Source organism: Cynocephalus volans, chromosome 6 (genome assembly GCF_027409185.1).
Source record: "Cynocephalus volans isolate mCynVol1 chromosome 6, mCynVol1.pri, whole genome shotgun sequence".
In the NCBI taxonomy this organism is placed as follows: Eukaryota; Metazoa; Chordata; class Mammalia; order Dermoptera; family Cynocephalidae; genus Cynocephalus; species Cynocephalus volans.
The window spans coordinates 133,684,178-133,710,148 of NC_084465.1; the positions used below are offsets into that span (position 1 = coordinate 133,684,178).

The 25,971-nt window shown below is 41.6% G+C and overlaps 1 protein-coding gene and 2 pseudogenes across 6 annotated transcripts in view; 2 read left to right on the forward strand and 1 right to left on the reverse strand.

The window, feature by feature from the left end:
* Positions 1 to 13,019, reverse strand: part of BEND7 (BEN domain containing 7) — an 85,523-nt gene extending 72,504 nt beyond the window's left edge. For 4 of the 6 annotated variants that reach the window (XR_010023864.1, XM_063100107.1, XM_063100106.1 and 1 more), the window contains exons 1-2: positions 12,545 to 13,019; positions 10,214 to 10,297 (exon numbers count right to left, since the gene is read on the reverse strand). Coding sequence is in view for 5 of the 6 variants with exons in the window: in XM_063100107.1 (XP_062956177.1) it covers positions 10,214 to 10,297; positions 12,545 to 12,605 (145 nt within the window). In the remaining variant the exon portion in view is untranslated. The remainder of the gene's footprint in view (positions 1 to 10,213; positions 10,298 to 12,544) is intronic. The other 2 variants (XM_063100111.1, XM_063100110.1) reach the window with 1 other exon arrangement.
* On the forward strand, positions 4,927 to 5,244 carry LOC134379888 (large ribosomal subunit protein eL36-like; annotated as a pseudogene).
* Positions 12,604 to 25,971, forward strand: part of LOC134381057 (programmed cell death protein 2-like) — a 35,147-nt pseudogene continuing 21,779 nt past the window's right edge.

Here is a 25,971-nt window from a genome sequence, read left to right on the forward strand (position 1 = left end):
TCAGTTCAGCTTTATATCATCCATAAACATCTCTGTTTTGGACACCATGTCCAAACAAATGCTCACAGAATACTCTATGCAGCATTTGATTTTATGAAACTATAAAAGTTCCTTGCTGTTAATTACAGAGACAAATGTCTCATCACACATTTGGTTACCAGATAGCATAATTAGTTTTCTCCATTAACCTTTCAGATATAAAATCTGATTTCCAAGTAAAAAACATTGAAACCCTTGGAATTCAAATAACAGTATATTTGTACATGTTTGGTAAAAAATGCAATACTAAGAAAACAATTTTATGGATTCTTATTTACAAGGACACTGGTTGTCTGGAATACTGAAAGGATATCTGTCTAACTTTTGTAGTGATTTAAAAATATATTGTCAAACATGCATGTAATAAGCCACCCTTGGTATGGAAGGAGGCACAGTAATCTGACCATCATGGAATGTGCCCTTTGCTCTTTCTCTTCTGGTTGTGCTTGAATTGGTTCATCACAGCCTCTCATTTGTTCCCCTGTCATACTGGCATCTGTGTGACAACAGACAAGGGAAGGGTGTTTAGTCGATGGCAATAGAGTAGTTTTTTTTTCTCCAAAGCTAAATTGTCCACAAGATGACTGATGCCATCCCATGGCTTGCTGGGGACCATACTGTAGCTCACATATGTAGGGGGCGTTTTTGGTTGTCAAAATGTCCAGGTGAGGTCTATTGACATTTATGTATATTTATGCTGCCAGCATTTCAAGGATGGGCTGAAGACCTCGTGCACTGCATGTGACAGTCCTGCACAAGAACTCTTTCAACTCAACAAACTGTCCCACTCAAATCAGCTGATAACTGGTGGCAAATTACATTTTAACGTATTTTAACATGGTACTCATTCATTTATTCAAAAAGAGTTAATTAAGACTCTATACCGTGCCAAGTACTGTACAATAAACACTTAAAACTCAAAGTCTTCCCTACACCAGCCAGCCACCAAAAAACAAACAAACAAACAAAAAAACTCAAAATCTTGCCCTGAAGGAATTTAAGCTGGGACTTGAAGGATAAATAAAGAATCATACAGACAAGTGTAGTAAAGGTCATCTGAGGCAAAGAGACCAGCAGAGCATATGCCAGGGCTGCGATACTGCAGTATTCCAGACACGCCTTCACACTGTGCTGTTGAGTCTACATGGCCCTGGGGGCGGAGACTGCTATGCACGTGGGACAGCAGCACATCCTATTTCAGAGTAAGACTTTAAAGGGGGGGCAGTTATTAACCCAATAACAATGGAAAATAAACACTCCATTGTTAGTGTTGACATATTCTACTTCTGATATGTGATGTCCAGTTAGCTACTAAGAAGGATATATAAATTTTCACCAGCTGAGCCCGGGTGGGAGCTTAGAAGTAAAAGCGCTGAATACAAGTTGAGCATCCCAAATTTGAAAACCCCAAACCCCAAATGCTCCAAAATACGAAATGTTTTGAGTACTGATGTGACACTCAAAGGAAATGTTCATTGGAGCATCTTGGATTTCAGATTTTTGAACCTGGGATGCTCAATAGGAATAATGCAAATATTCCAAAATCCAAAAAAAACTAAAATCCAAAACAGTTCTTGTTCCAAACATTTCAGATAAGGGATATTCAACCTGTAATAAAGTTTCAAATTGGCTGATTTCACCACTTTATATTAAATTTAAATTGGACTCTTCTTTCACTCATTCAAGGAGCATTTACCAATGTTTGTCATGTGACTAGCATAGTACTGGGCAGTGGGGACCCAGGGATGATCCTCAGGGAGTTTACAATCCAGTGGGAGAGACATATAAGTAAACTGACAAGCCTGTGCTTTGGTGGAGATGTGCACAGCATGGTGTGGAAGGGAAGGCGAGAGGGGGAAGTCACTGTAGACTACCTGGAGGAAGCTCCTCAACTTGGGAGTCTTTAGGGATTGAGAGAGAGCCAGGCAAAGAGGAGAATAGGGGCGAGGGGGCAGTGTGGAATTCCAAGCAGAGGAGTCACTGAGGTGAGCATGTGCCCGGCCTAAAATGTGAAAATGGCAACTGAAGAGTGAACGATGGAATGGCTGAGCACAGGAGGCGAGACAGGAAGGGTCAGCAATCTGCAGGAAGCAGACAGGTGACAGGACAGCTGTCCAGCTAGGGACTGCGGGTCTTAACTTGAAGAATTCCAGGCAGAGGAGTAACCCAAGTTGCACACAATATTCTAGGGAAACTAAAGGCACCCCTGCATGAGTCAGAGCAGGTTTGGGCTCCTGCTCCTCTTGCTACTGTGGATATCATCCTTCCCGGGTCCTTTTCTCTCTCTTACTTACAAGGATAGCAGGCTTCCTTGTCTACATCCTGGGCTGCTTTTAATCTTAGATGCAAAACAAACTGCTCAAAAATCTTTATTTCATCTTATAGATGGCCTTATTATTTTCTTCTGCAAGTAAAATCATGTTTCCATAGGATCAGAGAGGCTAAATTGTCAATACATCTCCTTAGACTCTGACCTTCATGGAGAATTTTTTTTTTTTTTTTTAACGATTTGGTCATGATCATTGTAGGAAATGTAAGCTATCACAACATATCACACTTTTCACTGACGGGGTGGATACAGAACTATCCCCCGAGCCTTCCTGAGAAACAGAAAAAGGCAAGGTTTCCTGGAGACAGATGCTGCCCCCACACGGGCTGTGGTGAGCAGCTGTGGGCTGGGTCCCAGCCTCACTGGCCCCTTGCTGGGCACCTTTGGGCAGCTGTGTGCAGAGACCCTGTTCGTTCAGAAACATGACAGTCGTTAAGGTTTATTGCCGGTGTTGTTTAATGCATGGCTTTATGTTCTTAAATTAAAGTACAAAAACTGGCTTCATGTGGAATCTGAGAGCTAGACAACATCAACATCAGTTCATAGACAGGTCAATACTATCTTAAGTACTGCTATAAAGCTGTACCAGTGTTCCAGCAGAATATGGGACAGGCAGAACACGTGATTTTTCAATTTTGGTTTTCAGCATGTCATTGGCTTTTATATGTGAGTTCTCCTTTTTGGTCTTTTCTAGATTTGAAAAAGAAAAGATTTCAAGGTGTACCTCACAAATCAGAATCTCAAATTTCTACTTTAGTATATTACAAAAGTTTCCTCAAGTTAAATGGGGTGTATTTTAGTTTGGCTCAGTAAATGGCTCTAAAATCTCAATATATTAGTATATTGTAGGATAAATCTTCAGAGTCCTATAGGACAATTCTGATATAGTCATGCATTTAAATAACAAATATTTGCATTCCTATCACTTGAGTACCTATTATGAACACAACACTGTGCTAGGTAGTCCAAAGAATCCAAAAAAGAATCCAAGCCACACTTGCTCTCTAGGATCTGACGATTTACAGTAGGAGAGATTAGGAGAGAGACGATGCAAATAAACAACCACAGTTCAGTATCGGAATCGCTAAGGAAGGGTAGTGGGGAGGATTTGCAGGGTGACTTGGAGCATAATAAAGCAATGCACAAAAGTAAGTAAATATTAGGTAGTACATGCTAAATGCCAGAAAAGAGTGCTGTTATCATTTAGTACTAAACTGTTCGGAAGAAATGATAAATTCTAGTTTGAAAGGAGAAGGGGCTTAAAGAAAAATAAGAATATAGTGTTTTCCAGTTTGAAAAAATATTTTACCATATAGGATTTTCTGTATGCTTAAGGAGAACCTGATTAGGTGGTTAGGGCCAACATTAGTATTCTATTATAGAAGATAAAGAAAACCCCTCAAGAGTTTTGTACAAGTGTTACATACTGTTAACCTGAGACTCAAACCAAGATTTTCTGACTTTAAACCTGACTTCTCTCTACTATGCTATAAACTGAAATGGCTTACAGGCTGGGGTAATATTTGAACTGAGCTTTAAAAACTTATAGGAGAGATGGGATTTTACTAGAACGAGTCTGGCAATGGGGTGAGACGTGCTGGGAGACTAGGATGGAGAAAAGCCACAGTGAAAGGGCAGAGAGGAGAATGGAAGGTGCTTTAGGGGAATGATGAGAGACAAGTTGGACACCAGCACATGATTTTAGTGAGGGCGAAGAGGGAGATGAGTCTGGAAAGGCAGGTCAGAAACAGTGAACAGAGAGAGGAGAACAGGGCCTCGCTTCCTCCAAAGAAGCAGGGAAAAGTGGAAAGATCATGGCCAGACCATGGCCAAATCCAGCCTCCTGTCTCCCAGCTCTGTGACCTTGGGCAAATTACCATTTCTAAAGGCCCATTTTCCTCATCAAAAAATGGAAATAGCAATTCCTTCTCAGAGCTGGTGTGAGCTCAGTTGAGTGAGGTAACATATGGAAGTGCCTGGCACACGGGAGACAGTATACAAACCCTAGTTCCTTTCTTCCCCAAGGAGCCCTGGGCTTTCCCAGGTCCAAGCTCCTGCCCACCCTTTTCCTTCTACCTGAGTGCCCCCTTTCATATTTGGAACATGTGGGGAGCAGGCTGGTTGAGGGAAGGAGGTTACATGAAAGTGGGAGACAGGGAGACACAGGGTCAGACTGTGCACACTGAAAGCTCAGTTAAGGGATTCACACTTGATTCTAGAATCCATGAGAAGGCAGTTAAAGTCTCTGCACAGGGAAGGGGTGAGGAGTTACATAAAGATCAGCCCAGGATGTGAGGAGAGGATTCGAGGCAGCTCTGACATAGTGACAGGAGTTGAGAACTGGACATCAGGAGCCCCGATTTGAAAGTGTGGTCAACTACTAATTACTGTGTGGTCTCAGGCAAATCACTGTCATCTCTGTGCTCAGCTCCCCATTTATAAAACATGAGGCAGACGCAACACCAACGCTATGGTGTAGACAGAATAGTAACTACATGATGAATGAAAGCACTTAGATGGGCCCTTACGCCGCTGAAGAGTAGCAGCTGTCCGCAGCGATGACTCTGTGCTACCCCATGGCCGTAGGCCTCAACAAGGGCCACAAGGTGACCAAGAACGTGAGCAAGCCAAGGCACAGCTACTGGCGCAGGCGCCTCACCAAGCATACAGAGTTCGTGCGGGACATGATCTGAGAGGTGTGTGGCTTTGCCCCATATGAGTGCCACACCATGGAGCTGCTCAAGGTCTCTAAGGACAAATGGACCCTCAAGTTCATCAAGAAAAGGGTGGGGACACACATCCGCACCAACAGGAAGCAAGAGGAGCTGAGCAATGTCCTGGCTGCCATGAGGAAAGTGGCTGCCAAGAAGGACTGAGCCCCCTCTTTCCTCTGTGCAGAATAAAACCTTTACAGAAACCCAAAAACAAACAAACAAAAAAAGTACTTAGGCCCAACTACGAATGTCTCCCAAACTTCAGGCAACAAGTACTATCTAAGAACAACTAAGTCTGCATCGACAGCTACCAAAACACATTTATATGTGAGCGGATATTTAAAGAAGGCCTCAGTGCTTAAGTTTCCTCAAGAGGGTCTCTAAACTTTGACTTTGCTTATAATTGTTTTTGAAGCCATTCTTTGGACCAATAGTATAATTAGACATATTTTGAGTGCTGAATGAAACCTTAGAAACCATCTAGACCAGGGGTTTTTAAATAGTGACTGAGGGCACCCTAACATTCTGCAGAGGCCTGCAATGGAATGTGGGATGTGCATGAAGTGCTCTGGGTCTCCTTGACCTTTTTTCTTCAAGCAGCTCTGCACCCTTTTGATCTGCTGGCCGTCCTGGGGGGTCCCACATGGGAGTGCATGTGTTAAGGGCATGTTCCTGGAGACAGACCCTGGTTTGCATCCTGGCTCTACCACTGAGTAACTCTGAACTTCTCAAATTCTTCATCTATAAAGTAGGAATACAATACCTTTCTTGGGACAATTAATGGGATAACTTATACAAAACTCTTTGTATGGTGCCTGGCACACAGAAAACTCTTGATAAACAACACCTACTATGATTGGTCACATTCCTAACCCCAAAAGACCCTCCTAGTTTTCTGTCCCCTTCACTCTACGACCAAAAAAGGAGGGAACTGACATAAGAAAAGGACAAGGACATGGCAGGGCCAGGGTGCTAAGGGTATAGCTTCTGGGAGGAGAAACAGAGGTGAAATGTTCTTGCCTCCAAATGATGGGATTTTGGGGATTCTTCCTTCTCCCCTCTCTTGGCCTCCTTGACCCTTCATTTTATCTGAGGTTGCTTCTCATTCTTGGAACTCCTAAGTGGGGAGGTTCTGGGGACCCCATTGAGGACAGCTGTCATCAAGAAAGCCACTGAAAAGAGATTCAAATATTCAGAGATCTCGGCCCTGCTCTTCTGGCATGGCTACCACATCAAGTGCTTCACCTACTGAAAGTTGTATAACTGAACTGAATCATTGGAACAGGGCTTGGCACATAAGTAATTGGAGTGCAATAAATATTTGTTGAATGAATAAATGTATGAGACCGAACACCTGAAAAATAAATATTTTTCAAATTTATATACCATAATAGTAAAGCTAAGCCAAAATCCAACGTGTAAAAGAGATTTCATTTAATGTTTGTATTATTGTTATGAATAATAAGTTAATTGTCTCATTGAAATTTCTAAAAGTGCCTTGCTACCTGCTAAGGCACTTCTCAATAATCCTTGAATTTGCCTGGCTCAACATGGTAGAGGGGAAGGATCTTTGGAGAGGAGACCTGAGTTTACTCCAGGTTCTGCTATTTATGAACAAGTCACTCAATTCTAAGCTTCAGTTCACCTTATTATGGGCATAACAAGATCCTCCCTAACTACCTCACAGGTACACTGTAAAAACCCTATGAGATAACAGACGTGAATGCACTTTCTAAACTACAAAGTGCAACACTAAAAATCTAATTCTAATGATGCTTATTGCTCTCTCTTGGCTCACTCACCCTTCCCACCCAGAATCTTTTCCAATGCCCCTCTGCTTATGCAAATCTTTCCCATAGTTCAAGGTCTAGGCTGTGCACAGCTCTCCACCCTACCCTCCAACTCTGCTTTTGCTTGTTGCCCTAATCATTCACAACTGTCATTTAATGACTGTTCACCTAGAGCAGGGGTACAGTGGGGTGTTTAAAGCTCGGGCAGGCCTGCATGGAAGCCCGCCTGGGGCACTTCCTACTGAGAGACCTTGGGCTGGTTACCGCAACATCTCTAAGCTCCACCTACAAAATGGGGATGATAATGACTTTTACAGATCTACTTTGAGGAAGAAATGAGATAATTCGTGTGAAGTACTCAACTCCATGCCTTGCACACAATAAATGCTCCAACAATTGTAGTTGTTCTGATTGCTGACTATTGCTCCCTATTTCCTGAATTTGTCATGTTTGCCCCCCAATTGGGTTTTAATCCCTGAGAGCAGGGTCCCCTGTCTTATCCATTTCCTTGCCTATCCCCAACCCCACTCCCATTTCACAAAAGTGCTGAGTTCACAGTATTTTCTCACAAAAACAATCACTGAATAGATTAAAATGAATTGTTTTCCTCCAAACAGTGCTCAAATCTTTTTTTTTTTTTTTTTTTTTTTTTTGTCTTTTTCGTGACCGGCACTCAGCCAGTGAGTACACCGGCCATTCCTATATAGGATCCGAACCCCGCGGCAGGAGTGTCGCTGCGCTCCCAGCGCCGCACTCTCCCGAGTGCGCCACGGGCTCAGCCCTCAAATCTTTATTGTAGTTCCATCGCAGCTTGAGAAAGTCAATGTCCACAGGGTAAAGTACCTCTTCTGACCTTATTATCAAACGTAAAATGTGTGAGTAATTCCCAAAGCACTCAGCCAAGCCATTCACACTACTGCACAACCCTACCGTGGTGAATGTGCTACCTTAGTTAAGAGCCTAAACATATTCCTGAGAAATTGATTTGATGTGGAAACCTCTGCCAAAGTCTGGAGCACTCTCTGTGTAATTTTACAGATGCAGATAATATCAAAGATTACATAAGTCTGAATGCAGAAAATCCTATATAACATCCTAGGGGCCATGTGTTAGTACTTCATTATGGGTAAAACAGTTCTTGTATTTTGGTACCAAACTCCCCTGGATGTTGTAAGCTTCACACCAAATTTTACACCATAATAAGTAATATTATGGATAGGCTCTGGCAATTCATAAAATCCACACAATTTAAATTCATGTTTTGAGAAGAGTTAACTACAAACTATAACACTGAACAGCAAAATTCTTAATTTCAGATGCTACCAGTAACTATTTCCAATTGCTCTAGAAATCATGTTTGTGTAATCACTTCCACTATTTTTTTAATTGACCTGAAGATCACAAAATAAAAATGTCTTTGGGAACTGTATCAGACTTTGCCCTGAATATTTGTCTTGATATGAAGGCCTTCTTGACCAAGCACTTTGAAAGCATATCCCAAGCCTGGGCTTTCATCGGTATTCTCGTATCTGCCTGGACCTGGATTAGGTAAAAGGAAAGCAGCAGCGTCTGCCACCTTCTAGAGTTTACATTTTACTGGATCCTGAGTACTAACTTCCTTCAGCCTCCCCTCTTGTGTCCTCAAAATTCACCTACTGAATAGTGTCCTTACTACCTTCTAAGCACACAGCAGAAAGGCGGGGAAAGAACTAAACCAAGAACACGATGTTCCATTTGTATGATAAATGTAAATTTTCTACTATAAGGCAAATTCCTTATTTAAAGGCCTAAATTGAGTGGTGGTTTAATACTGAATTCCAGCTGACCAAGTTTAGGGAACTGAAAATACAGAATTCCAACTGATTAAGGTTAGGGAACTGAAAGGAGTACAATCCAAGAATCTTCCCTTTCCGGGTCACAGCATTCCACTTGATTATTAACCTTTCGGTTTTTGGTTCTCTTAACAGTAAACAGCTGCTGAGCCCAATGCTGGCCTCAGTGAAAAGGTCCATGTGCCTTCAAAGATCATTCATGTAAGAAATGCTGATGCTTCCCTCCTATTTTACCTCTTTAAGTATCTATTTGACTTCTTCCCAGTTCTTTGCAAGGCTACCCTCTCTCTGTCTCAAAGCAAAACAAAGATTAGATTTACTGGTGAGAGCACACTACACCCTCCGGCTTTCAGGATGGTTTAATTTGAAGGACTACCCACACTGGGTCTGAGCAGCAATCCTGCCACCTGAAATCCCAGTGACAGGACAATTCTGGCCCTTGCTTTGAATTACTCTTGCTTGGACCTCTCTTATGCTGCTTTATTGCTGCACAGCACCTGGCCCTCACCCCACTACCTGGGGTTGAAGAGGTATCTGGGTTGAAGCCAAATGCCATGCTTTACTCTCCATGCAGACTTGATGGGTACTTTACTCTTACAGGTAAAATCCTAAATGGATTCCTTTTTGGCTCACGGTGAGCAAATTAACTGCATATCCAAAGTCCTTCACGTACAGTGTTTATACCAAAACTATGCATAGAAAGAGTGGCAACGTTCGTGGCTACCTCCCTACCTGTGGCTACCTACCATCCTGCAACTGCACTTGTGGGAAGGTCTCGGAGATGTGGCTTTTGCTCTGCTTGGCCCTAAGGTGAACTGGGAATGAGGATGGCAGGAGAACAGCATGGCTGTTCCCTCTGACCCAAAATGCTGGTGTGAAATGCACACGAAACCAGAAAGATGAGGAGCTTCTCCACAATAACTAGCGCTAGCAAGATGTGGTTAGGCAGACAATCACACTTTTATTTTCCTTACGCTTTTTGACTGTAGATTTAATTTAATTTTGTCATGGCGGGATTAGCAACCAGGTCACAGAGGTGAAGGGACATTATAATAAGACAGCACATTAATCCTCTATCCCACCCAAGGCAGAAGCAAAACCAAACAAATAGCAGCTTCCTGGAAATTGAATTTCTGTTATCCAGATGTCAAAGATGTAATACCCCAATTACACAAACTATTGCCAGCGAAGCATGCCAGCAAATATGCGATGTAAATGGGGTGAACACAGAGCGACAAAACTGCACTGTCAGCATCTGGCTCTGAGAGCGAGTGATAATTAGCACTGTGTGTAGACACTAATAAACATTTATGTCTGAAATTACAACTTTTAGCAATGTTAATAAGGGATATATTGGCAATCTGTAAAATAAAAGGTCTTGAAAAGAATGTCATACATTAAGCAATGGCAGACATTTCCCGCTATTGCACAATCTCTCTTTTTTCTTTCCCCCCTAATTGCAAATGGCCACGCAGTTTTGCTGAGAAATTAATTGACACAGGAACCTACCTAAAAAAATGGGTTGTGTCTCTTTCGCCTCCCCATTAACATCGTTGCTGAATTCTGACATCTTATATGCCTCGTGGTGATAATCTGGCATGAGAAAACAACCAAAAATTAGAATTCTAATGCCCTCAAGATACAAAAAAGCAATAAAGAGTAGGGTTTCATTCAATATAATATGTATAATCTATAACTTATAAATATACTTTTTGAGAACTCAGTGAATAAAAGAATTTGTAGTCAATAATAATAATCCCTAAAACTTTACTTACTGTGAAGTATAAAAACTTGAAATATTACTTTAACTTTGGAAAACAGCTTTGCTTGGTCACACAGTTTTCACGGTAATTCTGCCCACAGATGCCAATTACGAAGCTTCTTTTCTTTGAGATGGCAAGTATGTTCACAGGGAAAAGAAAAATCTTGCCCAATCATAGGCCAGGGGAGGTTTCTGAATTTATCTCCATAACCCATTTTCATGAGCATATCAATAGTATGTTTTAGAATTATCCAGCAATGTTTTCTGAGTTTCTCCAGAAAATCTCAGCCTTTAAGCAGCTTAAAGGCAAGCACACGTGAAAAATACTGATTTCTTATTTCAGATATAGTATAATTTGGATAAGAAAGCAAGATTTTCATCTTTCACACTGTGAATCTTCTGCATTCAGCTACTGCACATTATTTAATAGGCAATAGTTTATCTTCTAAAAACACACCTGCAGAGCACAGAGAAGAATCAGACCCATAATTTAAAGAAAAAAAAGGAAAAACTTGCTATGTCAGTCAGAGTTTAAAATACATTATTTGACAAGTTTCTCTATAGAGGCTACTGAGCTTTGGCGATCTTCTGTTTCTAAAAAGTAGGAACATCTAGGTTCCTTCTTAACAGCTATTCCTTTCTTTTAGCCTTAGATCTCACAGGACAATGTCCACAAAACTACTCTCACTTTTAAGATAAAGTAGTAAGTTCTCGGAGGTCATAAATAAGAAAGCAGCCTACATTCCTGAATGAATCAGATAGCACCAACAGGGCAGTCACACAGAGAGAGACTTTTAAAGTACAAATGACTGAGTAATCGACACTGGTGTGGGAAAAAAATTTACAGGGAAAGAAGATAAGCCAAATATTTTGAGTACATAAAACTATTTCAGGCCTCTTTTATTAAACAGTATCCAAACTGAACTAGAGGAAGCAGATATTTGTAGATCTTCAAAATGTCTATAGTCCAACCATTTTTCAGACTAACCGAAAGTTGGCTTTAATGAATCCATATCATAGCTAGCTTAGCCTAGTCTGAAAGACTCAATTACTTGCAATCTAATTAGATTACTCTAATTTTCATCAGTTTACATGTGACTTCTGCAGGTTGTTGCAACAATCCAACATGTTACTCTACTCTGACGCCAAAGCTAGATAAAACAACAGAGGAAAAGTGGACAGGTTCTGTGGTTTGGCTTTGACCTCAAGATGGTTCAAAGACGACATTTAGACAGGGTGGGTCTAAACTCAATATTAGGATTTGTGACATTACAATGAAAAAAGTCCCTTGCCTCCTATTTAAGGCGACACAATGCTTTTTGACAGACATACTTTCATGACGACTCTTACCTTTACTTCTCATCATTTTTTAAAAAGTCAAATAAAAAAGATAAAGGCTCTAACAAGTAAATGAACGCAGACAAGACTGTATTCAACTTTCCCTTCCCTGACAAAATAAAAGCCCCAAAGAGTGGTGTACACCTGTTAAATCGTCAGGAACTAGCTGGATTTTATTATCTTTTTGAATGGTACTTATCTGATTGCTAAGTGATCTAGTCTAAAACCCCTTTCCAACCCAGATCAGCTAGCTAGAAGATGTTGGATGTCAACAATTCTGCTTTGGGCTTGGACACCTAAGGAGCTTCCTTCACCTTCTTAAAACAACTACGATCATCTTTTTTTTCCCTTCTCTTTGGGGTGGGGGGAACCCCACCAAAACAAAAACAAGAAATCGCAGGTCCGAGGGTGCACGCTCGGCCTGACGGCCAGGCGGTCCCCAGCCGCCCCAGCCCGGCAGCTGCGCACCCTGAGGAGGGCTCGGGCCCCCCGGTGGCATTGTTTGCTAATTTCCTGACCTGCCCTCCGACTTGTTTACGTTAAACAACACCCTGCCTCCCCCCGCACAACTTTCCCCGCCGCCGGCCTGTGCGGCCGCGGGCCCTGGCCCCGGGCTCGGGAAGGGTCCGGGGGGCCGCGGAGGGCGCGTCCCCGGCGTGGACCCCCGCGGGCGGCCGGAGCGCGGGGCCGAGTGCGCGGCGCCGGCTCCTTCGCCCCGCCGCCCCGGGCCGGCCGCTTACCTCGGCTCACCAGTTTGAAGCTCTGGGATTTCCTGCTTCTTTTCCTCTCCGAGAACTCCATGGTGCGGGGAAGGCGGCGGCGGCGGCGGCTGCGGCCGGCGGCGGGGGCTGAGGCGCGGGCTCGTGTCACCGCCGCGGAGCCGCCGGGGCCAAGGTCCGCGTCTCAAGGCGGCGGGGGGAGGCCAAGGGACGGGAGGAACCACCGCGAGCCCGCTCGGGGGCTGCCGGCGCGGGGCCCGGCGGCGCGGGCTCCCGGGAGAAGTTGCCCCGCGCGGCGTCGCCCCCGGAGCGCTAGGCGCCCCCCGGGCCCCCGCTCATGCCGGCTGGCTGCTGCCCAGCGCCGCCCGCCGCAGCCCAACTTTCCGTTGGGAGCGGGCCGGGCGGGGGCGCGGCGGCGGGAGGGCGCGGCGGCGGCGGGGGCTCGGAGCTGCCGGCTCCCTGGGCGCTCGCCGCAGCCCGCCTGGGCTCAGCCTGCGGACGCGGCGGCGGCGGCGGCCCCGGGGACGCGGCGGGCGGGCGGGCCGAAGGAGGGCGGCGGCGGCGGCGGCGGCGGGTGCGGAGCCGGCCGGGGCGCTGACCGCCCCCGCGGGAGGAGGGGCGCTGCGGAGGGGGCGGCGCCGCCGGGACCCCGGGGCCACCTGCTGGCGGAGCTCGGCCGCCGCCATCCCTGGGGGCCGCCGCCACCGGCCTGGCCGCGCGGCGCCCGGAAGAGGCGCGGAGGCCGCAGCGCCCCGGCCGGCCCTGCCCCCGGGGACAGCGCACTGCCGCCCGGGCCTCGCTCGCGGAGCCCGCTCCCGGGGCCGAGCTGCTGGTGAGGGACAGCCTGAGAGACAGTCCAGGGGTCGTGGGTCCTCGCTGGCCAGCCCACTCCCTGCCCTGAGATCCGGGAGATCCAAGGGCCAGACTCCTTGATTGTAGGCAAGTTTTAGGGGGGGTGAAAAACTTAGCCATCTGCGCTCTGGAAGGAAACGGAAAGAAATTTTAGAATTTATCGTGAGAGTACAGCAAAGAGTGAGCTTCGATTCTTTACCCCATAGTAGGAGGGCTGAAGTTGTATTTACAGAGAGCACTGGGAATGTGGGGCTTGGAGAGAGTGGAAGGGGTGAGGGGTGCTTGGTGGTTCTGCGGATCCTTAGGGAAGCCGTGATCAAGGCAGGTGCAGGTGACTCTGCCACTTGAGGTAATAATGCCAAAATAATGGACATACACGGAAAGCTGTGATCAGTTTCGTGTAATATTCTCGTCTGGGGAGCCAAGAACGCACTACAGGCACCATTTCTTTCAACCTCTTTCGAGCGGGAATGGAGATGAATTTTACACCACCTGGGAATGGCAGCCAGCAATGAGATCTGGTGTGCTTCAAAGTACCGCCGCCAAACTTATGGTTTCTAGACGGAAATACGAGAGTAAAGAGGTGGGCTACCCATCCCGCACTATGGCAAATTCAGGTGGCCCCAAGAGGGTGGAAAGGGAAAAGGGTATGTTGATAAATGTGATGAGTTCCACTGTGGGTCCGACTCAAATGAGACAGCCACTCAACGGCCACTGTTATTTAACAGGGACATAGAGAGTAGGACAACTGCCAAGGAAAGGGAAAGTTAATGGCAACTAGCACAACATACATCGAGAAACAAAACCAAAGAACAGGGAACCGACAAAGTAGTGGCAGCAAGGAGGACATCCTGAGCCTTTCTGTGATGTCACCTAGGTCAGGTATAACCTACACGTGAGCGGGGGAAGCGTTCGTTCAGTTCAGTAATGCAGACCCTTAACAAGAGGTTCTTAACCTTTTGGTCACTGTCTCCTTTGAGATATGTTCAAAGCTCAGGGCCCTTTTTCCAGAAAATATGTATGAGACAAACGAAATTCTGTATAGATTTCTTTGAGGTCTAACAGGTGGTGGAAGAGATTAAAGTGATAACCGTGATGAAAGCAACTACCCTATTTGGTTCTCTTCTCCCTACCCCTTCTTTAAAACGAGGTGTAAAAACCGAAGATGTTTAGGCTGTTTTTAAAGAAAGCATACAATTCTGTTCCCCAGGCTGGGATCCATTCTGTCCTTTTTGTAATGCCTTTTAAAATGTTGTTCCAAAAGTCACAAGGCTGAGTACTGTACTGATTGAAGAACTTTGAGGATCACTCATGCCCTGGAGCATAAAATGAGATTTTATAATGCTTAAACTATGATGAAATCATTGAAGGTGTCATCCAAAGAAGCAAATCCCCAGGGAAGATATTAACCACTTAGCATTTTCAGTTCAAGTGGGAATATGAGTTTTATTTACTGAAGAGAATATTTTTGATATAGTTAGAATAAAATTTCAAAGTAATAATATTTTTGAAGAATAGTAATTTTTCCTTGACTTTTTACTGGGCTTTGCAAAGATAGTCTATGAGTGAGTTGGTCTGCAGAGAACACAGGCGAGGCCTGTACTATTAACTTTTAGCAAATCAACTATTTATTTACTCTCCACTTTGTGCAAATCACCATGCCTTTATATATCAAAAATGTATATCTCCATAATTAGCATTAAGTAATATTAATTACTATATTTAATTAAAATGAGATTGCATTAAGTCTTAGGCATCTGTATTAGTCTGCTCCAGGTGCCTTAACAAAACACCAAAGACTGGGCAGCTTAAACAATAGAAATTTATTTTCTCACCATTCTATAGGCTGGAAGTCCCAGGTCAAGATCTGGCTGAATATCAAAACCATACTGAGATACCATCTAACCCCAGTTAGGATGGCTAAAATCCAAAAGACTCTGAACGATAAATGCTGGCGAGGTTGCGGAGAAAAAGGAACTCTCATACATTGTTGGTGGGACTGCAAAATGGTGCAGCCTCTATGGAAAATGGTATGGAGGGTTCCTCAAACAATTGCAGATAGATCTACCATACGACCCAGCTATCCCACTGCTGGGAATATACCCAGAGGAATGGAAATCATCAAGTCGAAGGTATACCTGTTCCCCAATGTTCATCGCAGCACTCTTTACAACAGCCAAGAGTTGGAACCAGCCCAAATGTCCATCAACAGATGAGTGGATACGGAAAATGTGGTACACCTACACAATGGAATACTACTCAGCTATAAAAACGAATGAAATATTGTCATTTGCAACAACATGGATGGACCTCGAGAGAATTATATTAAGTGAAACAAGTCAGGCACAGAAAGAGAAATACCACATGTTCTCACTTATTGGTGGGAGCTAAAAATTAATATATAAATTCACACACACACACACACACACACACACACACACACACACACACAAAACCGGGGGGGGGGGAAGAAGATATAACAACCACAATTACTTAAAGTTGATACGACAAGCAAACAGAGGGGACACTGGTGGGGGGGAGGGGGGAGGGAGGAGGGAGGGAGGTTTTGGTGATGGGCAACAATAATCAGCCACAATGTATATCGACAAAATAAAATTAAAAAAAAAAATCTGGCTGAAACAGTTTCTGGTGAGGGCTCTTTTCCTAGTTTGCAGACTGCCACCTTCTTACTGTGTCCTTACATGGCATAGAGAAAGATCTCTCTTCCTTATAATGCCACCAATCCTATTGAATTAGGGCCCCATCCTTATGACCTCTTTTAACATTAATTACCTCCTATTAAAGGCCATTTTTAAATATAGTCACATTAGGGTTAGGGCTTCAACATATGAATTTTCAGACAACACAATTTGGTCCATAGCAGTATTGTTTCTGTTTTAAAACAATTGTTTTCAAACAAAAATTGTTTGCGTTAGGGTATCCTGGAAAGTCCTCTAGGAGATCTACTAAGCTTCAGGACCACAGGTTTGCAAGCTATTAGAGTTCAGGGAAAACTGGTCAAATATTCCATGACATCCTGTGGGACAAACATCTTATTATATGACCATATTGAAACCCACTTGATTGTAAAGATTAAACATAGCTTTCAATTGTTGACAAAGACAAGTAATTTGGCCAGAAAACAGTAAACTTAACCGTAATTCTTAAAACTCTCTGAAAACTCAATACTGAGAGGAATAGCATTATGAAAATTTCCATCTTTATTTAGGGTTCTGCTGTCCAATAGAAATATAATACAAGCTTAACATGTAATTTAAAATTTTCTATTAAATTTTTTTTTCACATTGAAAAAAATACAGATTAAATTTATTTTATAATATATCCTATTTAACTGAATACATTAAAAATATCATTACATGTAATCAATTTAAGAACATTATTGAGACATTTTACTTTTTTATTGGATTCACTTTCAAAACTGATATGTATTTTATATATAGAGGACAAATCAATTCAGACTAGCCAAATTTCAAGTGCTCAATAGCCACATGTAGTTAGTGGCTACCACACTTAACAGCTCAGATTTAAAGGAACTGTATGATTTGAACCATGGTATACATCTAGATATGACTACAATTTGATTATTGTTTAATTCTTATCAATAACCATCAAAGAAGAAGGATATGAGCAGAATGGTATTTGGGGGCTTAAGATTTTTTTTATAAGTCTTTGATTGGATTCTCTGGAATTTAAAATCTCATCACTAAATAGATTCTGGGAATCCTTCAGGAAGATTTATTAAGTATAAATGCTCACTTTTTAATTTTATGACAATATCCTCTAAAAAGGCTCATGGAAAGAACAAACAGCCCTACTTTTAGCCCCTATTTCTCAATTGTTGCTGGCCTAACGGAAGTTTCCACACTCATTTACTTCATTGGTTTTAGTGATTGCAATTTTTTTTTTAAAAAGGAGATAGTGTTTATAGATTACATAATTGAAAATGAGATTTTGGAATGCTCCACAAATAATATTTCCTTATATTTATATGTGGCTTCTTTTATAGGAACTCAAGAATATTTATACAGATCTAATATAGAATACTTAAATAGATCTAATTCTCTCAATCAGTTTATTTTGGTATATATTAATATTCCAATTCTGGAAATGAGAAAAATCAATTTTCACAAGACTGCTTTTTAGTGAAACTAGGATGGCATGCTGGTTTCCTGACTCTTAAATATGATGCATTAACCTTAATATCTTTCTTTTTCTTAAAAATAAATTTTTTCTGTTCTTTTTATTAAGATCTAATGTCTATACAGTAAAGAATACAAATCTTAAGTGGACACCTCAATTTCTTTTACTTATATATACACCTATGTAACCCCTACCTAGATGAAGATGTAGAACTTTTCCAGCACACTAGCAGGGCTCCTCTGAGCCTGAGTTGTCTACCCTCCAAGGAAATCACAATTCTAACCTCTATCACTGTAATTTGGGTTTGCCTGTTCTTGAACTTCATATAAATAGAATCACATAGTGTGTACTATTTTGTGTCTGGCTTCTTTTGCCTAACATTATGTCTGCAAGATTCATTTTATATTGTTGGTGATAGTAGTAGTTCATTTCTTTTCATGGCCGTGTATTATTTCTTTGTATGAATATGCCACAATTCTCTCCATTCTCATGTTGATGGATATTGTTATACATTTTTGTTCATCTTTTGGTGCACAGAAGAACACCTTAGCTTGTGTATATATTTGTGAGAAGAATTGCTGAATTATAGTACATGGATATGTTTATATTTAGTAGATTACTGTTCAAATAGTTTTCCTAAGTAGCTCTACCAATTTACATGCCCAGTAGGAGTGTATGAGAGTTCTGGTTATTCGATATCTTCACCAACACTTGGTATTATCAGTCCTTTTAATTTTAACCATTTGAAGGGAGGATGTAGTGGTATCTTTATCTCATTGGGATTTTAATTTGAATTCCCCAGTTGACTGATAGTGTTAAGCACATTTTCTTATGTTTATTTGTTATTTGGACATCCTGTTTTGTGATGGGCCTATTTTTAAACTTTTGAGTTGTTGGTCTTTTTTATTAATTTGGAGGAGTTTTTTTCCTATATTTTGGTTATTACTCCTTTGTAGGATATTTGTATTGCAAATGTCTTTTCACAACCTGTAGCTCGTGTTTTCATTCTTAATGGTCTTAACTTTAATGAAGCTGAGTTTATAAATCTTTCATATGTCATGTTAAAAATTCTATCTGCATAAACTTTTATTTTAAATTAGATTTTGTCAGTATATAAGTTTCCTGAGGCTGCTGTAACAAATTACCACAAATTCGGTGGCTTAAAACAACAAAAATTTGTTCTTTCACAGTTCTGGAGGCCAGAAGTCCAAAATTAATATCACTGGGCTGAAATCAAGGTGTCCACAAGGCTGAGCTCCTTCCAGAGGCTCCAGAGGAAAATCATTCCTTGCCTCTTCCAACTTCTGGAGGCTGCTGGCATTCTTTGGATTGTGGCTGCATCACTCCAGCCTCTGCCTGTCTTCACACCACCTTCTCCCGTGTGTGTAAGTCTCTTTCTGCTGATCTCTTATAAGGACACTTGTAATGGCATTTAGGGCTCACCTAGATAAGCGAGGATATCTCTCCATCACAAGATCCTTAATTTAGCATACCTACAAAGACCCTTTTTCCAAATAATGTGACATTCACAGCTTCCAAGGATTAGGACATGGAGATCTTTGAAGGATCCATTTTTCATTCTCCCACTAAAATTGACTCCGGAGCAACTAAACCTCAAGGCAAGACAGTGATGTTATAGACAAAGTTCTGACTCGGATTTGGGAGACTTGAATATCACTAACCATGCATATTTTTAATATCTATAGGCCTCAGTTTATTTATAGAAATAATAACATATGCCTTATCAACTCTACAAAATCATTCGCAGGTGAAATCCTGCATATGAAAGTGATTTTAAAAATTAAAACTTAGGGCTGTTGGTATTAGTCCATGCCATACTTGAGATGAAAGTGAATACGTTATCCTTGTACTGCAATTCTCTTTTTGCCATTGAATAAAACTCCTAGGTGAGTAAATGCTTCCTGCAGCATTAGAGGTGTTCAGACTGTAGGGAATGTTAACTAGAATTTTATCCCAAACATTTGAGATGGTGTAGCATAGTAGCTTGAAGTGTATACTCTGGAGACTTCCTGGGTTTGAAACCAGCTTTATTGCTTCCTAGTGGTACAATCTTGGGCAATTCAGGGTCTGATATCGTATAGTATCCTACCAGTACTATATCCAGGGAAAATTTAATGTAAAGAACCATTAACTTGTAGAAGGTGATTAGCCACTAAAAGGGGTAAAAGAGGTGTCTGAGGGTTAGTACATTAGTAACAGGTACAAAAAAGCAGCCACGGCCTCTTGGCTGAGGGACAGTGGACAGTAAAGTAACCATGGAGTAGGAGAGGGGTCTCACCCCAACCTTGAGGCTGGGATTCAGTCCTCCTCAAAAAAGGTGTGGCTACCAAAGGAACATATAGCCTGCTGGTGGCAAAAGACTTTCTAGTAGGTGAGGGCCAGAGCTAGTCTGCAGAAGCAGCTACTTGTTAGGACAGTGTGGCTGGAGTATGCAGCTAGTACTCTTCCAAGCTGACCACTGATCCCACACACCCAGTAGTAACAATGGAAGACCAGAACCTGCCTTCCTGAGGCTATGGCCCTGCAGCGTCCCTCTGGTGCCCTCTGTTGACAAAGCCTAACATTCCGCCAGCTCCAGGATCACAAAGCAGGGCAACGAAGGGTGAATTTGGAGCTGAGGGACAATCCATTGATAACTGGAGGTTATATATTCTCTTATGCCTTATTTTCTTCAGCTGGAAACTGGGGATAATAACTGTACCTCCCACATAGAATTATTGTGAGGGGTAAATGAATTAACGCAAGTAAATGCTTAGCTCATGGTCTATTCAACTCTTCCAATGGGCTTTTACTTACTACTGCATAGCAGCCCTTGTTATGAACTGATCTGGAAAGATAAGTGTGACACTGCCTGCACTCTCATGGAGCCACATCTCTAGTGCTTTTAATAACATTGTCAGATTTGAGATGCTTCCTAGTTTATATTTTCAGAACTAATACTATTTCAAAACCTTCCTTTAGGTATCTAAAGAACTCTTTCCCATTGTATAACAATTTTTTTGTCCACCCTTTTGAGCAGACAGGTATGCATGATATTCTGTAATTTATACCATAAATACCATAACATAAATGTTTGACTTCTTAAGTAGAGAAACCAGTGTCAAATTAATTTATTCCTTCAACCAATATTTGTTAACTACCTGCTATGGATCAGACAGTGCTCTGGGCCCTATACAGAGTGAACAAGACAAAATAAAACAAAAGTTCTGTCTTCATGGAGCATAAATTCTAGGATGAGAGCTGGGGGAGATAGGCAATAAATGAGTAAAAACGTGGGATCAGTGATCAATGTAATAGAGAAAAAGAAAACTGGGAAAAGAGATAGACTTGATTTTTTCTCAGGTCTCACTACTTAAGAAGTGTGCGTGTGTGCATGTGTGTGCACATGCGTTTATTTCAGTACTGTTTCCATGTGTATTTTGCAATTCTATATCAGTTATGGGAATCAGAAATCCCAGGATCCCAGGCGAGCCTGTTGCTGGGGAAGTTCTTCCTTCACACATAAAGATTTTGGTTAAATTTGAGTTAATTTCTCCTTTTTAAAAATCTTCCCTTTATATTTCGGTTCTTCAGTCAATTCAAATTCGTTGTATCAATTTGTGCTTATACTCAGTGGGCGATAAAGACCTCTCCCAACTGGGAATACTCTTTATTCTCTCTCAGCTGCCAGAGTAGTGGCAATTCATATATATTATGAGTTGCTAACCCCAATATTTCCCACCTTAAATCTGGGCAGGGCCTCCATGTTAAATTCTTTTTTAAAAATTCTTCATCTTTTAAAATATTCATGGGAATGGCCAATGTCCAACCTGTGAAATAAAGGTAGACGTTTTAGACAAATCTTTTCCATTTAATTTCCCCATTCCAAAGACTTTAGAAACAGGTAGGAAAATTATAGGAACCACAAATTTAAAAAGTGTTGGTTTGATATGTCTGAAATTAATGTTTTAATTTATTCCCCACAGAATGTCTTCACATATTGCTGTTTTCTGTAATTTATACCATACACTGTTAATGTGTGAAGCATGCTTAAATTATGCCTAAAAAGGAATATAAAAATTATCTACAAGATGGTAACAGGAAAAGGGTCTAACTAGGAGTAATAGGGCAAAATTTAAATGAGACAAATTGAATAGAAGTTTCAGAAAAATTGTCAGGTATTTAAGATGTACCTAACCAGAATAAGCTCTTCAGAAAAAGACTTTAAAACATTTAGAGTACTTAAAATGGAACAAAGTTCTAGAAAATATTTCTATAGGGAATACATAATTGTATATGTGGCCGAAAAATTGGACTAGATAATCAAATAGCCTTTTTATGCATCTCATATCTTCAGTTTTCAGTCTTTGGTTGATCATGGCAAAGAAGGTTTGGGATAAAGATCAAAAGAATAGTTCTACAGAAAGAGAGACATATTTTGTCGATATGATTTCATTTTGTTCTTTTCCCCAATGTATATAACGTGCTGACAGGATCTTCATTGATTCTCCCGTGGCTGATTGAATGCTGGTGAAGGGTGCCCGCACTGACAGCTCAGGAGACCGAAGTCAGTTATACACTTCCTTGACTCGGTACTTCAGTCTCATTCTAAAGGAGCCTGTGTGGGGCCGAGCCCGTGGCGCACTCGGGAGAGTGCGGAGCTGGGGTTGCGGCGACGCTCCCGCCACGGGTTCGGATCCTATATGGGAATGGCCAGTGCGCTCACTGGCTGAGTGCCGGTCACGAAAAAGACAAAAAAAAAAAAAAAATAATAAAAATAAAATAAAATAAAGGAGTCTGTGTGAGGACTGTGTGCCGGTCACGAAAAAGACAAAAAAAAAAAAAAAATAAATAAATAAAATAAAAAATAAAGGAGTCTGTGTGAGGACTGTCAAAACAAGATGATCTCGGCCCGAGCCGTGGCGCAGTCGGGAGAGTGCGGCTCTGGGAGCGCGGCGACGCTCCCGCCGCGGGTTCGGATCCTATATAGGTATGGCCGGTGCACTCACTCGCTGAGTGCCGGTCACGAAAAAGACAAACAAACAAACAACAACAACAACAACAAAAAAGATGATCATCAATATGATTCTGCTTTGTTTTATTTTTGAGATCAATAATATAATACTAATTAGTATTTTTTAAATGTTAGCAATTTGGAGATTGCATTCATTAATTCACCTAAAATCCTTACTTATGTGCAAAGCACTTTGTTCCAGGTTTTAGGTCCTGTAGGAAATACAGGTATCTAAGAGACTGCCCCTGCCTTCAGTGAGTGTACAGTTTAGCAAGCTATCAAACTGAGACAGAGCTGCTGTCTTTTACATGGGCCATCACTTCTAAAACACTACTGGCAAAGTGGGAAATGGAATTCACACAGGTCAGTGATGGGGGGTAGGGAAAGGGGATGGGTGAGTATAGGTTTATTTCCCTCTGTGATATTTAATGGACTTACTTTTACTCTGAAGTCCATAGGATAGCGCTTGTTTCAAACAGAGAGTTGAAGATATGAAATGACTTTTGGAATTGTTCAGAGGACATGGCAGCAGGACAGTCTCTTACCTGCTCCAGCCTGAGCCTTCACTCTGCAGCTTTGTCCTGCTCCATTCCTGTGACACACTCTACAAGCCTCCCCCTGTACCTCTGCTCTGTTTTCAGGGAAGCTGTGCTTCCACCCAGGTTGCATTTCATCATTGACCCAAACTCCCCCAAGTGTCCCCACACTATTCAGGCAATGGGGGTCCTTGTGAGCACAGGAAGCACCTATCCACTGATCACCCACCATGGCTGCTGCTGTCAACTGGACTAGTCACGCCTTATTCCATCCTCACCGGGTGACCTAATAGTCTCTCCTTTCATCTGCAGAATTGTCTGTATTTGAATCTTTACTCAAGAATGCTTTGATGAGATCTCTATCTTACTGAGTAATTTTGTTTTTAAAAGCAGCAGAGCAAAGCAAACAAATCGGATATTTGTCATGAACTTAGGTGATTTGATGATTCTTCTGGTTTTATAATTTATTAGTAATTAATTATATATGCATATGTTTTGGTACTCGTAATAATTTTTATTAGTTTCAATTGTTTATAATTACATAATAAATAAAATGTAAATAAATTCCATATTAGCTTTCTTTAATTTTTATTTTTTTATTATTAGCATATTCATTATTTTAAACTGTAATTTTTCTTTGTATATCAGCTTTTAAAATAATGATTTAGTTACATGAAGTTACGATGCCATAGTTTCAATCTCTGCTAAGGATTGACGTGAAATTCCTTTTATTTTTATGAGATTGATCTCTATTAGTATTTTTAAAGAAAAAAAAAAATCATGAGGTTTTGAGCACTTTCACTGATGCCTACTTCTACACCTTCTAAAATTTTCCTGGTCAGTGTAGTTACATTTTATTGTAGTGTTTTTGATCTACATGTTTTCTCAATATGGAAATGCAGATTTCCTTCAGATTTTCCCAACTCCCTTTCCAGGAAATGAGAAGAGACTTCAAGCTCATCTACACAAGTTATGCTGACAAGTAAATTTTCACAGGGCTGCAACATCATGTACTCTTTAAGCACAAGCTGACTTAGTACACCAATAAAACCTTTTCAGCAACTTAAGCATCTTCGTGCTTCAGACTGCCTCTGACTGACCCTGCTGCGTATGGAGACTGCTTTTTTGATATTCTCATGTTTTAGGTACATTTTTTGTGGGCTACTCAAGAGGCAGTGTATACTTAAGAATTCCCATTTTTAAGCATAAGGTATTCACTCCTCGTTGATAATGTCGTCAATTTGTGTTGCCAAATCTGGGGGAGGAAATCAAACAGGAACACCCAGTTAAATTTGAATTTCACAAAATGAATACTTTTTTTTTCTTTTTAGTATAAGTTTGTCCCATGCAATATTTGGGACATACATGCACTAAGATATTATTTGTTCTTTATGTGAAATTCAAATTTAGCTGAGCATCCTGTATTTTATTTGGCAGCCTGATCATAAATAGGAATTTCTGCTCCTGCAGCTTCCCCACCCTTCAATTCCCAGGTCTTCACTGGGGCTCCAAGTCCAGAGGCAGAGTGGGCTGGCGGATATAAGAGAGGACACTTGACTCTCATTGCCAGGTCCTTGGCAATTTCCAAGGTTATAAACTCCTTTCTAGGCCTAGAAAGGTGGGTGCTGAGCTATCAGGTAAAAGGAGGGGAACCCCCAGAATGAGGTAGCTCAAGGATGATATAGTTCTTTATTGGTCTAGTTACCTATCCATCTAAGTCAATGCTAATTTATGCAGACCCCAAGAAGGCTGCAGCAATATATATCAGTGAATTTAGGGTTCCTGACATGTTCCTATAGAGTCTATAGCCAGGCCATAGTGTACTTTATGATATCCTAACTATATAAATATACAGATGGGGTTCCCCTCATACTGCTACTGTTTAGCAAGGTGTAATTCCTCCTGTAAGATGTTGGTATGACCATATATATATACAGATTCACAGCTTCTCCCCATCCTTGCCTGGAAGAGAAGAATCCTGCACTGTGTTCCTGGGCCCAAGACCATATGGGACCAGGTCAATGGAAGAGGGAGGGAATTAAATGAAGCCAAGGCAGTTTAGTTGATTGTGAAAAAGCAGCAAGACCATCTCCTGTGAGAAAAGAACAGATTCAGAAGATGAGAGAAGTGAGGCAGAAAGAACACTGTGGGGGATGGAAGGGGAGGTATGAGAGAAAGAGGGATAAAGGGACAGATTATGGAAAATAGGAAGAAAAACAAGGGGATCTGGAGGAGGTGTTCTTGATGCGCTCTGTGACACATCAGAGAGAAGGAAAAGGAAAAAGAAGCTTTCCAACAAGTTTTTTGTTGTTTTTTTAAGTGTTGCTTAAAGGGCTGTAAGAGTCATTCCTCTTTTGGCATTTTTTGGGAGACTAGTTAATGTTTACATTTATTTCAATGGCATTTTGGCTGCCACATGGATGTTTCCTCTATGTGTGCATTATGCTGAGACACTCCCACGTACAACCCAGCTTTAAACAGTTGACATAAAGTGAGGAAGCAGGACAAGCATGGCAGTGAGGATCCATTAAAGTCCGATCAGCCCAGTGTTGAGCAGCAAGACTGTAAAACGAGTGCCTCACTTATTCCATCAGAACATTCCCTGGGAAGAGCTAAAACAGTCATTCCCAACAGGAACATTAAAAAATAATTGACATTATCTATTCATGCTATTATGACATTATGGATTTTCTGTTTACCTCTTTTTCTCCCTTTCCCTCCATATAGTTAAGTATATATGTGATAGCATGTGTGACCATGAGATAATAAACATATTTTTGTATTGCAAAACAGAACTTATACTCCAGATTAGTGGGTTTTTTAAAAATTCCAAAGGCGTCACCATGGATGCTGACATCTGTGCCCCTATGCATCATTGTACTGCA